The 13642-nt window shown below is 38.0% G+C and overlaps 1 protein-coding gene across 3 annotated transcripts in view; it reads right to left on the minus strand.

Annotated features, from left to right (window-relative positions):
- Positions 1-6630: 6630 nt before the first annotated feature.
- The window catches only part of TERF1 (telomeric repeat binding factor 1), a 33945-nt gene continuing 26933 nt past the window's right edge, over positions 6631-13642 (minus strand). For 2 of the 3 annotated variants that reach the window (XM_084619826.1, XM_084619825.1), the window contains one exon: positions 6631-7337. In XM_084619826.1, the coding sequence (XP_084475952.1) occupies positions 7179-7337 (159 nt within the window). In that variant the 3' untranslated portion in view covers positions 6631-7178. The remainder of the gene's footprint in view (positions 7338-13642) is intronic. The other variant, XM_084619827.1, reaches the window with a different exon arrangement.

The raw sequence follows: 13642 nt of genomic DNA on the forward strand, positions 1-13642 counted from the left end.
AAGGCACCCTTCACTATCAGAGGTATGGACCCTGCTCCACAGTAGGCAGGCTACTGTGCTCTGTTTACATGTGAGAAAAGTTACCCTCACCATTAATCCACTAGAAGTGCTTAAAGTGGACAATTGAGGAACTAGTACGGCATCTCAGTTCAAATCCTGTGCCCCATCTCAGACAAGTCTAGGCAGCTATAGATATTATTGAACATTAGCCTTTTTGGCCACAGGATCACTGAGAGCTCATGCTTAGCTATTTGTCCACTACAACCCCTAAATCTTTTTCAGAGTCACTGCTTCCCAAGATAGGCTATACTTACTCAATGGGGGTGAACTCTATATTCTTTGTTCCTAGATCTATATTTACATTTAGCCTATTAAAAATGCACATTTCTTAGTATCTTAGAGGTCTGTATACTAATGTGAGAAGTATGGGGAATAAGCAGGAAGAACTCAAAATGCTAGTAAACACACACAACTATGACAGTTAGCAACACAGAAACGAGGTGGGAAATATGCATGACTGAAATATTGGTATAGAAGGGTACAACTTGCTCAGGAAGGACAAGCAGGGAAAAAAAGGGAGGAGGTGTTGCCTTATATATTAAAATGTATACACTTGGACTGAGGTTGAGATGGAAATAGAAGACAGACTTGTTGAAAGTCTCTGGGTAAGGATAAAGGGTAAAAAACAAGGGTGATGTCATGGTAGGGGTTTGCTACAGACCACCTAAGAGCTAGATAGTTGTTTAAAAAAAAAAAAAAAAAAAAAAACGCATTAACAAAATCACCCAAACCATAGGACTTGGTGATGGGGGATTTCAACTACTCAGACTGCTGTTGGGAAAATAACACAGCAGGGCACAGATTATCCAACAAGTTCTTGGAATGTATTGGAGACAGTTTTTTATTTCAGAAGGTAGAGAAAGCTGCTAGGGGAGACACTGTTCTAGATTTGATTTTGACAAACAGGGAGGAACTGGTTGAGAATTTGAAAGTGGAAGGCAGCTTGCGTGAAAGTGATCATGATATGATAAAGTTCATGATTCTAAGGAATGGTAGGAGAATGAACAGCAAAATAAAGACAGTGGATTTCAAGAAGGCAGACTTTAGCAAACTCAGGGAGTTGGTAGGTAAGATCCCATGGGAAGCAAGTCTAAGGGGAAAACCAACTGAAGACAATTGGCAGTTTTTCAAAGAGACATTAAGGGCACAAGAGCAAACTACCCCACTGTGTAGGAAAGATAGGAAGTATGGCAAGAGACCACCCTGATTTAACCAGGAGATCTTCAAGGATCTAAAAATAAAAAAAAAAGTCCTACAAAAAGTGGAAACTAGGTCAAATTACAAAGAATGAATATAAACAAATAACACAAGTATATAGGGACAAAATTAGAAAGGATAAGGCACAAAATGAGATCAAACTAACTAGAGACATAAAGGGTAACAAGAAAACATTCTACAAATACATTAAAAGCAAGAGGAAGACCAAGGACAGAGTAGGACCATTACTCAATGAGGGGAGGAAAAAAAAAAAACACCACAAAATGTGTAAATGGCAGAGATGCTTAATGACTTCTTTGATTCAGTTTTCATCAAGAAGATTGGTGGTGATTGGACATCTAACATAGTGAATGCCAGTGAAAATGAGGTAGGATCAGAGGCTAAAATAGGAAAAGAACAAGTTAAAAATTACTTAGACAAATTAGTTCTTCAAGTCACCAGGGCCTGATGAAATGCATCCTAGAATACTCGAGGAGCTGAAAAGTCATGGAAGACTGGAGAGATTCCAGAAGACTGGAAAAGGGTAAATACAGTGCCAATCTATAAAAAGGGAAATAAGGACAACCCAGGGAATTACAGACCAGTCAGCTTAACTTCTGTACCTGGAAAGATAATGGAGCAAATAATCAATGAATTTGCAAACATCTAGAAGAAAATAAGGTGATAAGTAACAGCATGGATTTGTCGACAACAAATCATGTCAAACCAACTTGATATCTTTCTTTGACAGGATAAGCAGCCTTGTGGATGAGGGGGAAAAACAGTTGACGTGGTATAGCTTCACTTTAGTAAAGCTTTTGAAACTGTCTTGCATGGTCTTCTCAAACTAGGGAATGCAATCTAGATGGAACTACTAAGGTGGGTGCAAAACTGGCTGGAAAGTAGTAGAGAGTAATTACCGGTTGTTCACAGTCATGCTGGAAGGGCATAACAAGTGGGGTCCCACAGGGATCAGTTCTGGGTCCGGTTCTGTTCAATATCTTCAGTGATTTAGATAATGGCAAAGAGAGTACACTTATAAAGTTTGCGGATGATACCAAGCTGGGAGGGGTTGCAAGTGCTTTGGAGGATAGGATTAAAATTCAAAATGTTCTGGACAAACTGGAGAAATGGTCTGAAGTAAATAGGATGAAATTCATGGACAAATGAAGGACAAAGGCAAAGTACTCCATTTAGGAAGGAACAAATCAGTTGCACACATACAAACTCAGAAATAACTGCCTAGGAAGCAGTACTGCAGAAAGGCATCTGGGGGTCATAGTGGACCACAAGCTAAATATGAGTAAACAATGTAACATTATTGAAAAAAAGAGCGATCATCATTCTGGGATGTATTAACAGGAGTGTTGTAAGCAAGACACGAGAAATAATTCTTCTGCTCTACTCTGCGCTGATTAGGCCTCAACTGGAGTATTGTGTCCAGGTCTGGGCACCACATTTCAGGAAAGAAGTGGACAAATTGGAGAAAGTCCAGAGAAGAGCAACAAAAATGATTAAAGGCCTAGAAAAAATGACCTATGAGGGAAGACTGAAAAAGTTGGGTTTTTTTAAGTCTGAAAAAAAGAAGACTGAGATTGGACACGATAATCAATTTTCAAGTATATAAAAAGGTTATTACAAGGAGGAGGGAGAAGAATTGTTCTTCTTAACCTCTGAGGATAGGACAAGAAGAAATGGGCTTAAATTGCAGCAAGGGAGGTTTAGGTTGGACGTTAGGAAAAAACTTCCTGTCAGGATGTTAAGCACGAGAATAAATTGCCTAGGGAGGCTGTGAAATCTCTGTCATTGGAGATTTTTAAGAGCAGGTTAGACAAACGCCAGTCACGAATGTTCTAGGTAATACTTAGTTCTGCCGTAAGTGCAGGGGACTGTACTAGATGATCTCAAGGTCCCTTCTAGTCCTATGATTCTCTTCGCTTGGGTCTACCTTACCAAGTGATTAATACCACCATGAATCAGTGACTTATCCTCTTCATTATCTAGCACTCCCCCCAATTTGTGTCATCTAAACTTTTCAGTGATGAACTTATATTTTCTTCCAGGTCATTAATAAAAAAAAATTAATGAGTGTGAAGCTAAGAACTGATCCCTGCAGGATCCCACTAGAAACACTCATTTAACGATGATTTTCTATTTAAAATTACATGTTGAGACCCATCAGTTAGCCAGCTTCTAATCCATTTAATGTGCACAAGGTTAATTTTATATCCTTCTAATTCTATAATCAGAGTATCATGCAGTTCCAAGTCAAAGTCTATGTATATTACATAAATGTTATCATCTCTATCAACCAAATCTGTAATTGTATCAAAGAAAAAAAGGATATCAAATTAGTTTGACAGGATCTATTTTCCATAAACCCATGTAATATTATCCTCATTTAATTCTTGATTGAGTCCCATAGCAGCCTCTCTTATCTTACCCAGGATTGTCATCAGACTGGCAGGCCTATAATTACCCAGGTTATCCCATTCATCCTTTTTAAATACTGGCACAACAACATTAGCTTTCTTCCAATCTTTTGGAACTTCCCCAGTGTTCCAAGACTTGTTGAGAACTCAACATTACTGGTCCTGTGAACTCCTCAGTCAGCTCTTTTAAAACTGCTGGATGCAAGTTAAGTAGACCTGCTGATTCAAAAATGTCTAAACTTTAGTAGCTGCTGTTTTAACACCATCCTGAGATACTAGTAGAATTGAGTGTTATGACTACATCAGTTCTTTCCCCCAAATACTTATTGAACATTTCTTCCTTATCTGCATTATTATTGATAATTCTATTTCAATCTAGTAATGGACGAATGCCATTGTTAGGATTCTCTTTGTTCCTAACAGACACTTAAAAAATCATCCTTATTTTCCTTAACTCTGCTAGCCATAGATTTCTTCTTGTATCCCTTTACTCAGAATTGAGAAAACTGATAAGGGAAGCAATTAATATAAATCAGAAGCTATCAACATTCCTTTTTAAAAAAAATAACAAACAGCTGCCTTCACTTCCTCTCTGAACCAGGTTGGTTTAACCTGAATGGCCTTCTTCCTTGATTGTAGCATTCTGGGCATCTCGTAAAGTGGTCTTAAATAATTCCCAATTTTTTAAATTTTTACTAATTAAGTTCTTCCTCTAAGATGATTTGGCTCAATCATTTTCAGCTTTATGAATTTGGCCCTTTTAAAGCTCCATGTATGTGTCACTGGTGTGGACTTTATTCTGTTTGCACTTGATAAATGTGATCAAGTCACAATCACTTGTACTTAAGTTACTATTAATTTTTAGTTCTCTCGTGAATTCCTCTTTACTTGTCAAGACAAAGTTAGAATTCCCCCATGTTGGATGCAACACTTATTGAGTTAGAAATTGTCATCTATAATATTTAGAAATTCCAAGGATGTTTTAGTACTGGCAACATAAGAGTACCAGCATGTGTCACTGCAGTCCAAGTCCCCCACAATCATTCAGCTTTTTTCCCTATGTGGTGTTGATAATACGCAAGAAGCCAGTCAGCCTGCTGCATAGTACAATCTGGTAGGCTGCAGCAGACACAAACTAATACCCCATATTGCGCTTTATCTGTTAGGACACTGATGCATAAGCTTTCAAGATCATTTTCTTCTGAGTTATAAGTTACTTGGAAACAGGTAAAGCCATTTTTGACAGAGTGCTACTCCCACACCCCTGTTGCCAACTTGATCCTTCAAATTGGCTTTAACCATTAATTTTAACATTCCAGTAATGGGAATCATTCCACCAAGTTCCGTAATGCCAGCTAGATCAAAATTTATGCTCATAAATGAGCAATTCCCATTCCTCATTTGTTACCCAGGCTCTAGCATTGGTGTATAGGCAATTAATTTTTTTTTTTTTTTTTAAAGACTTGATTCCTTGATTTTGTTCTCTACATCTTGATTTTGTACTGAATGCTCATTCATACTCTTCTTTTTAGGCTCCCCCTTTATTATTAATTTAAACACCTTCTTGACTACTCTGACCAGTCTGTCCCTGAGAAGATTAGTCCCCCTTCTATTGAGGTGGAGGCCATCCAAAGTATAAAGGTCCTCCCATCTCTGTAGAGGGCGGACCAATGTTCAACCCTACACCACCACTTACCTAGGCAGCAGCTCACTTCCGGAATCTTTTGACTTCTGTTTTCCTTTGCTCATGGGACAGAGAGGATCTCAGAAAACTGGTTTACACCTGAACTCAGGAGCTCTGATGGAATGCTGATGTATGAACTAGATACAGCAGGAAATCTTATTTAGAAGTCTCAAACTTCTTACATTCAGTATGGTGGCAGGAGGAAGGTGTTCAGGAGAGAGAATTATTGTGAAGAGCCTAATGCAACTTGTTAAAAGAGCCTCAGAATAGGCAGCTCACCATTGAAGTAGCTGTTTGTCATCGTGAACCATGGCTATCTGCCAGACCCATCATGGTGGTACTTGTCTAACCCACAGAACTTAATGATTCCACAATAATTTCTAAGATGACCTGGTGGACAGGGAAGTATCTACAAAGCCTTTTCCTTGAGATTTTGGCATTCTGTACCACAGGTTTAAGACTGGAAGAGACAGCCAGATGCTCCCTAAAAGGCAATAGGTGGCACACTGTCCTGCTTAGGGAGCACTCACTCTTTTCATATGAGCTAATAGCATCCTGATGCACTTACATGAGCTGCCCTTCCCAGAGTTTATCTTCACTAGTTGATGGTGAGAAAATACAGAAGCAGGCCTCTGAGCCAGCTATATCATTCCCTATGCACAATGGCCTGCCATGTGTCGACTAAACAGGCTACCGAACCATATGTCTCAAGCCTTCCAGATCCTGACTGGTAGAGTCAAGGTTGCAACTGGGGGATGGGAGAACAGAGACCCACAAGAGGATTACGTGACCTACAAGTGATAGGTACTATCACAATACTACTCCCCACTCCCGTTCCACCTCATCCCAATTTCCTCTTCTGTGAAAGAAGAGCTAAGATTAATTTTCAGTTGTGCCAGCAGTGTAGGTAACTTCAAAATGGCATCTTTACAAATGGAGCAATGCCGTGAGTATTTCTAGAAAAAAAAACCAAACACTTGCAGACCATTTGGAAAGTATCTTAAATTAGCAATGCAAGATTTTTGTGCAGTCATGCCTGCAGATAAATAAGTGTACAAGCCACTTTGACCAAGATATCTCAAGAATTAAATGCTGGACAGAGATCAAAAACATCACATTGATGCTGCATGACCTACCTTAATCTGATTCTCTTTGAGGATTAAACAAACTGTAATTGCCGATGCAAGCCTTTATGATGTGACTATCTCTAAATGCTTTGGAAATGATGCATATCTTTATAAGGGTACAAATACAGCATACTGTTTTACATTCTATTTACAGCTTTAATATTACATAATTAGTATTTTACAAATTAAGTAAAACATTTACATTTCATGAGTGATAACATCCACTTTATACAGATAAATGCCATCTTTTATGTTAAGTTACATATCTATACTCAAACAAGAGAGGACATACAAATGATGTATACCTTTTATTATTCTGGTTCCACTTTCAGGATGCTAGTTTTGAGACTTTCCCTTGCCCAACCAGAATTAACAAACTACAGTACCTTTGCTTTTCAGAATTAAAAATTCAAAATATTAAAACATTCTAAAGGAAAAAAAAGATGAAGACCGTACATTATCACTTATTGCTTTTCCTAGTATATACATTCATAGAGAGAAACATTAGTCTTACATTACTGTATTAATGAATTCACACCCAGGAAGTTCTTTTATATCAATTTAAACTGCCCACAACACTTTATAACCAAAATTATTGGGAAAAACTAGATAGGTGTCCAAACATTAATCTTCATGGGAAAAGTGGGGTAAGAGTTGAAGTTAGTTCTCACTGTCCAACTAAGCAATGTTTTGCTTGATCATAGTTCTCCATCTGTCTTTTAACATGACACTGGTTCGGTTGTTGAAGTCATAGTGAATCAGAATTTTATTCCAATTTCCCACTCCAAACTTCTTTACCCCATTCTTCAGTCTATTGTCTTCTTCCCAAGTCCATCGCTTTAGAAAGATAACAATTGTACACACTAAATTTTCCTCTGCAGAAAGTTCTAATTTGACACATTTAGTATAAATACCAGAAATGTATGAAAATATTGTTTATATTTCACTTATTAGGTTACATGTATTCATATAATGCTACATTAAAGGTAGGTCAATTCTACATTTTCAGGTTACATCTGATACTTTGGGAGATATTTTCCTGTTTGGGTTTGGTGGATTTAAGTAGATAGCCCTTTAAAATAAATCAATTTGGGCTGCTGAAGTTTCACATAGAATGTCACATAATAAAGACATAGGTGCATTTTGAAAATTCTACCCAATGTCCGACTGGCTTTCAAAATTTACTAAGGAGCCTAAGCTAGACAGGCTCTTGAAAATTTTATCTGTGATGACCAAGACTAACATTAACTGACATGCAGAATGACCATTCAGACAACAGACAGTACTTAGTCAATATGATATATAGGTAGCTATTTCTGTGACAGTTTCACTTGAGAAATAAGTATCAAAAGGCGATGCTGTGTACCAACAGCAATGGCATTTCAAATGTTAGTTCTTTTTATATGTTTAGTACTTTTTATCCAGGATTTTAAATACAAGCACGTGTGTATTATTTCCATTTAAGACAGAGGTAAGCAACTTGCTCAAGGTCATAAAGCAACTACCCATCTGACATCTAGTCATGTGCACTAACCAGAAGACCATACTACATCTAAACTAATCTAAGACTACAGCAGTATATTTAGTATGTTTTGCTATTAATGCAACTATAATGATAGGCCCACAAGTACAAAATTAAACATACAAAATGCATCATAGAATATCAGGGTTGGAAGGGACCTCAGGAGGTCATCTAGTCCAACCCCCTGCTCAAAGCAGGACCAATCCCCACTTAAATCATCCCAGCCGGGGTTTTGTCAAGCCTGACCTTAAAAACTTCTAAGGAAGGAGATTCTACCACCTCCCTAGGTAACGCATTCCAGTGTTTCACCACCCTCCTAGTGAAAAAGTTTTTCCTAATATCCAACCTAAACCTCCCCCACTGCAACTTGAGACCATTACTCCTTGTCCTGTCCTCTTCTACCACTGAGAATAGTCTAGAACCATCCTCTCTGGAACCACCTCTCAGGTAGTTGAAAGCAGCTATCAAATTCCCCCTCATTCTTCTCTTCTGCAGACTAAACAATCCCAGTTCCCTCAGCCTCTCCTCATAAGTCATGTGTTCCAGACCCCTAATCATTTTTGTTGCCCTTCGCTGGACTCTCTCCAATTTATCCACATCCTTCTTGTAGTGTGGGGCCCAAAACTGGACACAGTACTCCAGATGAGGCCTCACCAATGTCGAATAGAGGGGGACGATCACGTCCCTCGATCTGCTCGCTATGCCCCTACTTACACATCCCAAAATGCCATTGGCCTTCTTGGCAACAAGGGCACACAGATGACTCATATCCAGCTTCTCGTCCACTGTCACCCCTAGGTCCTTTTCTGCAGAACTGCTGCCTAGCCATTCAGTCCCGAGTCTGTAGCTGTGTATTGGGTTCTTCTGTCCTAAGTGCAGGACCCTGCACTTATCCTTATTGAACCTCATCAGATTTCTTTTGGCCCAATCCTCCAATTTGTCTAGGTCCCTCTGTATCCTATCCCTGCCCTCCAGCATATCTACCACTCCTCCCAGTTTAGTATTATCCGCAAATTTGCTGAGAGTGCAATCCACACCATCCTCCAGATCATTTATGAAGATATTGAACAAAACCAGCCCCAGGACCAACCCCTGGGGTACTCCACCAAGTACTGCACCGATAACTCCATCGAGTTATCAAATATGATAAAAGAATTTCCAAACCCAACAAAGCTAGAAACCCTCCCAACTCAACCCTCAAAAAAGTCTTTAGTCATAGAGTTAAAGACCAGAAAGGACAACTAGGTCATCTACTCTGACCTCCTGCATATCACAAGACACCAACACCACCTAGCACCTGCACAGTAAAAAAACAGAAATTAGACCAAAGTATTAACTGTATCAGGCTGGATAAAAATCTATGATTAATTTAAATTAAAAAATCAATTTAAAAATTATTTTTTTAAATTGATTTTTTAATTTAAATTAAACACAGGTATACTTTTAAAATAAACCTATTTAAAATTTAATTTGAAACTTACTATAATTAAAATTTAAATAAAAAATATTAAGCAGCACAAATTTTCTGTTGAAGATCAAAGTAAAGAATTGGTGGAAGTCACAGGCTAAGCACGTGGAATCAGACTTTGTTGAAGTGCTAAACTAATTTCTGACAGCAGTAGCCTCTTCTGTCAGAGAATATTTTCTTCATTTCAGTTTATTCAACTACTTCAGTTCAATTATTAGTTCAGGGTGGCCCAACTGGTGGCCAATGGGCCACTTCTGGTGCTCATGTTGTCCACTCCCCCAGCAGTAGCTGCCTGGAATGTAGAGAGCATTGCAGTGAAATGCTGCACATGCCAGAAACCTGCTCTACAAAATGGCGTCCTTCGCATGGCATGACTTCTCACGTACCAAGAGTGCGAGGTCTCGCTGCATGGAGGATGTCATTTTGTGCTACAAAATGGTGTACTCTGTACAGTAGTACTTGTACATATGGTTCATGTGAGGTCACACTGCCTGGAGGACACCATTTCATTTCTGTATTTGGCATGCGGAGGTGCTGCACAACTGCTCATGCACCCCATGTGACTTAAAAGTTGATTGAGTCAAGAAACCAACTGGGAGTTGCAAACCAGGAAAGCTCTTTTTCTTCTTCTGATCTATGATTAGTGTGAGAGGATGAGCTCTATTAGTTCTAAAATCTTGAAGGAAAATCAGTTCAATTTACTAACTGCAGATAATACTTTGTTTTATTCAACAGTTTGCTTTGAATGAAAAACAGGTTTTGATAAACCCTTTTCTCATGTATCAGCATATTTCAGATTTTTTGTATTAAATAAAACTATTTAAAATGCTATTTGTGTGCAATTTTAATCAAATTAGAATTTCCATCCAACTAGAGCTTGACTCAAATCACAAGTAAAAATCTAGTAAATCCACCTTTTTAAACAATTAAAAATATAAAAATGATTAATCCGAATAAATGAAAGAGGAACTATATAATTTCTTAAATAAGTGTATATAGATATGGTGCATCCTCCTGATTAGTAAAAAGTAATACCAAGCTCAGTGTAAAGGCTATGTTTAGATGAAAAAAAACCCAACATACTGGAATGGTTACCAAGCAATGAGAGTCAACCTTTCTTTAGGAAATAACTAAAAAGTAAAAACGCAAAAGATACAAAATGTATTTAAATCAAAGTTTCCAGTTTACTTATTTAAATAATAATTAAAATTGACGATTTAAAATCAATCCACAATGTTCTCATAATATACTATAGCAACTTAACTCTTTTGGACATATGTAAAGATGAATAGGAAAAGAAAAATCCAAAACATAGCCCTTCCTCTGGGAATTCCCTGCTCTCAGAGCATACAAATCTAGGGGAACTGTCAGCTCAAGTGTCCCAGCTGATCTCAACTTTCAGGGTAAAGCATGGAGAGGGCCAACTTTTAATATACTCTAACTATAACTATAAAGCCTGTCACGTTTCAGGTTCAGACATCTCAAATTCCATAAAGAAACAAATGGGAAGTAAATGGAATCTAGTTTTATAGCTCTAACAGGTACCATTTCATTCATAAAAAAAATGAAGCAAACCATTTGGGAGTTTATAGCCCTACTAAAGGCTCACTTTTAACTAGCCTTCCAATGCTGATGTCCACTCCTAAACCTTACCAGTCTCTCAAACAGCATATTGTATACAGAATTAAGCAGATTTTCAAATCACACAGAAAAAAAAAAAAGAGTAAGAGGGAACTAAAATATTCTCTCATAATTTTACTGTTTGCATCATCCCTTGCTGTAATATATCTTAAGTAATATTGTAAGCTGCTTAGAGGAGGAATAGCAGTATGCCTTCTCCGTTTGCTAGAGAACTAGGCAGCAGCAGTAACAGTAACTGGCAGATTTCAGAATTGGACCCTACCTCCCTCTGCTTTTGCCCTGTTCTTTCATAAGGTGAACACATTTTTCATGTAAATCTAAATGTACTCATCAGTTGTCATTTTTCACCCCAGGATCATAAAGAGTTTTAATGATAAAGGAATAACTCTGTAAGGGTGAGTTATTCTGGAAATGCTACCAGAAGGGTAACCATGGCAGTGCTAGCACACTAAACTACATGATTTATGCCGCCAGACCCTTTCTTACTCCTATGTATTATTTAAGAATCGCATTGTGATAGCAACCAGAAAGTACCACTAGGATAGGAGCCTGAGCCTCATTCTGTTAAGTGCTGTAAAAAACACAGACACCATCCCCACCCTGAGTTTACATCCTAAAAATATTTCCATTTCATATAAACTGAATTTTAGTTTAAAATGTCAAGCTTCCTCAGTCCCCTGAGTGTCCCCTTCCAAGCCCATTCCTAAAATGTAGGATGAAGGACTCTACAAACATTGGGACTCAATAGCTTAGATTTATTCAGGGCTAGATTTGTTCCAGGTTAATGCTGCTAGTTACCACCCGTTAAGCCAAATGGCGAATCTGGCCACAAAAAGAGCAAGCCAGTACTGACCCAAATTGAAAAGTTGGTGACAAATAATTACAAAAAGCAAAACTAACAGTTTAAATCCTCTGTGATAAGCTACTACAAACTCCTCTTAAATCCTTTACATATAATTGCTCTTTGGAAACCAGTATTACACATCCTTGGAAGTTAAATTGAATCCTCCCCACCAACCTGTCCAAAAAAAAAAAAAAATCTAAATTTTCTTTTTTGACACAAATAAAGGTCCAATTCTGGATCCCTTGCTTCAGCAGCAAGCCCCACTGATTGCAGTTGGGCTACTCATGGCACTAAAGGACTTCTCACACAAAGAAGGGGTATAAAAGGGAGCTCTCTAGCACCGTAAAATAAGTAAGTGGCACTTGCATCTGTAGAGTTCAATTTACTACTGAAAGGCATTAGAAATTACAGAGGATTTTCCTTTCAATAGTGTTGCATCAGACTAAAATGTAGCTTAACTGAAAAATGTTGCTATGAAAAGCTGAAAACAGGCACTGAACCATTGCAATGAAATGCCATTACAAAACAAGAACAAACAAAGCCAACATTGAAAGAGGGACTGCATGGAAAAGGGAGTTCTAAAAGTCAACAACCCTTTGTGACATTCACAGCATTCTTTAATGCATGCAAACAGTCTTATATAACCCACATAATTATGTGGGTGAGCAGACTCAACTTTTTGGAATACCAAAAACATTGCTCTGTGTAATATGGATACTAGAGATCCCACTGACAAGGACTACTGCACAGAAATAGCAAGGAGATAAAGTATGCATTCTATAGGTTCATGAGAGCAATTGTGTAGAATTTTTTTCTTTCCATTTTTATAAGAATTTAGGAATTTTTCCCATCCCCTACCAACTTTTATCCATTTCCGTCTGTTGTTGGGTTTCTGCATTTTTATAGGGTTGACTTTACCATATAGTTAGGAACTGTAACCATCATAGCTTCTAGTCTTTGTAAGGTATCTGTTCACAACGATCATTAAAGTCAGCACAAGTCTGGGAAAGGTGTTTGTAATTAACTACTGATGCAGAACTACCATAGCAAAGAACAAAATATTGATAATATATACAGTTTTTCTGTATTAGTGAGGAGTGAAAACTTAGCACCAGGTGCAGTATAAGTGTTTTTTTTTAAAATCATGTGGCAATGTGCCAATATTCTTCATGTCATTAAGTGGCAGTTTTTGCTACCTTCATCAATAATGAAACAAGAGGAAAGGGGGCGCTGCTTTGAGCAATTTGGCTATGTTTCTGTAAGAAGGGAATAAATATTTTAAGGCAAACAGATGCATTGTTAATGTGCCCCTCTAAAATTTTGTTTTGATAAAACATCTGTAGCTTCTAAGGAGATTGTAAAGTTTCTGCCATGGTTAAGCTTTGCTTTGAAATTTGTGTTTCAAATCAGTGTTTTAATGTGGTGCCTGTTCCCATATCTAGTCTCTGGGGGGTATGGATTTTGGTGGCTTAATAATGGATCTCTCATTAGTAGATGGTCTAGTTTGAGGATTGGATGTACCTGTAAATTTAACCAGTACTTTGACTTCAATATAGGCTATTAAGGAAGGGAAGAATAAAGGAGCTAGAAGGACATTTATCTACAGCAGTGGTTCCCAAACTTGTTCCGCCGCTTGTGCGGGGAAAGCCCGTGGCGGGCCAGGCCGG

This window comes from Lepidochelys olivacea, assembly GCF_965140295.1.
Source record: "Lepidochelys olivacea isolate rLepOli2 genome assembly, chromosome: 2".
NCBI classification, from domain to species: Eukaryota; Metazoa; Chordata; order Testudines; family Cheloniidae; genus Lepidochelys; species Lepidochelys olivacea.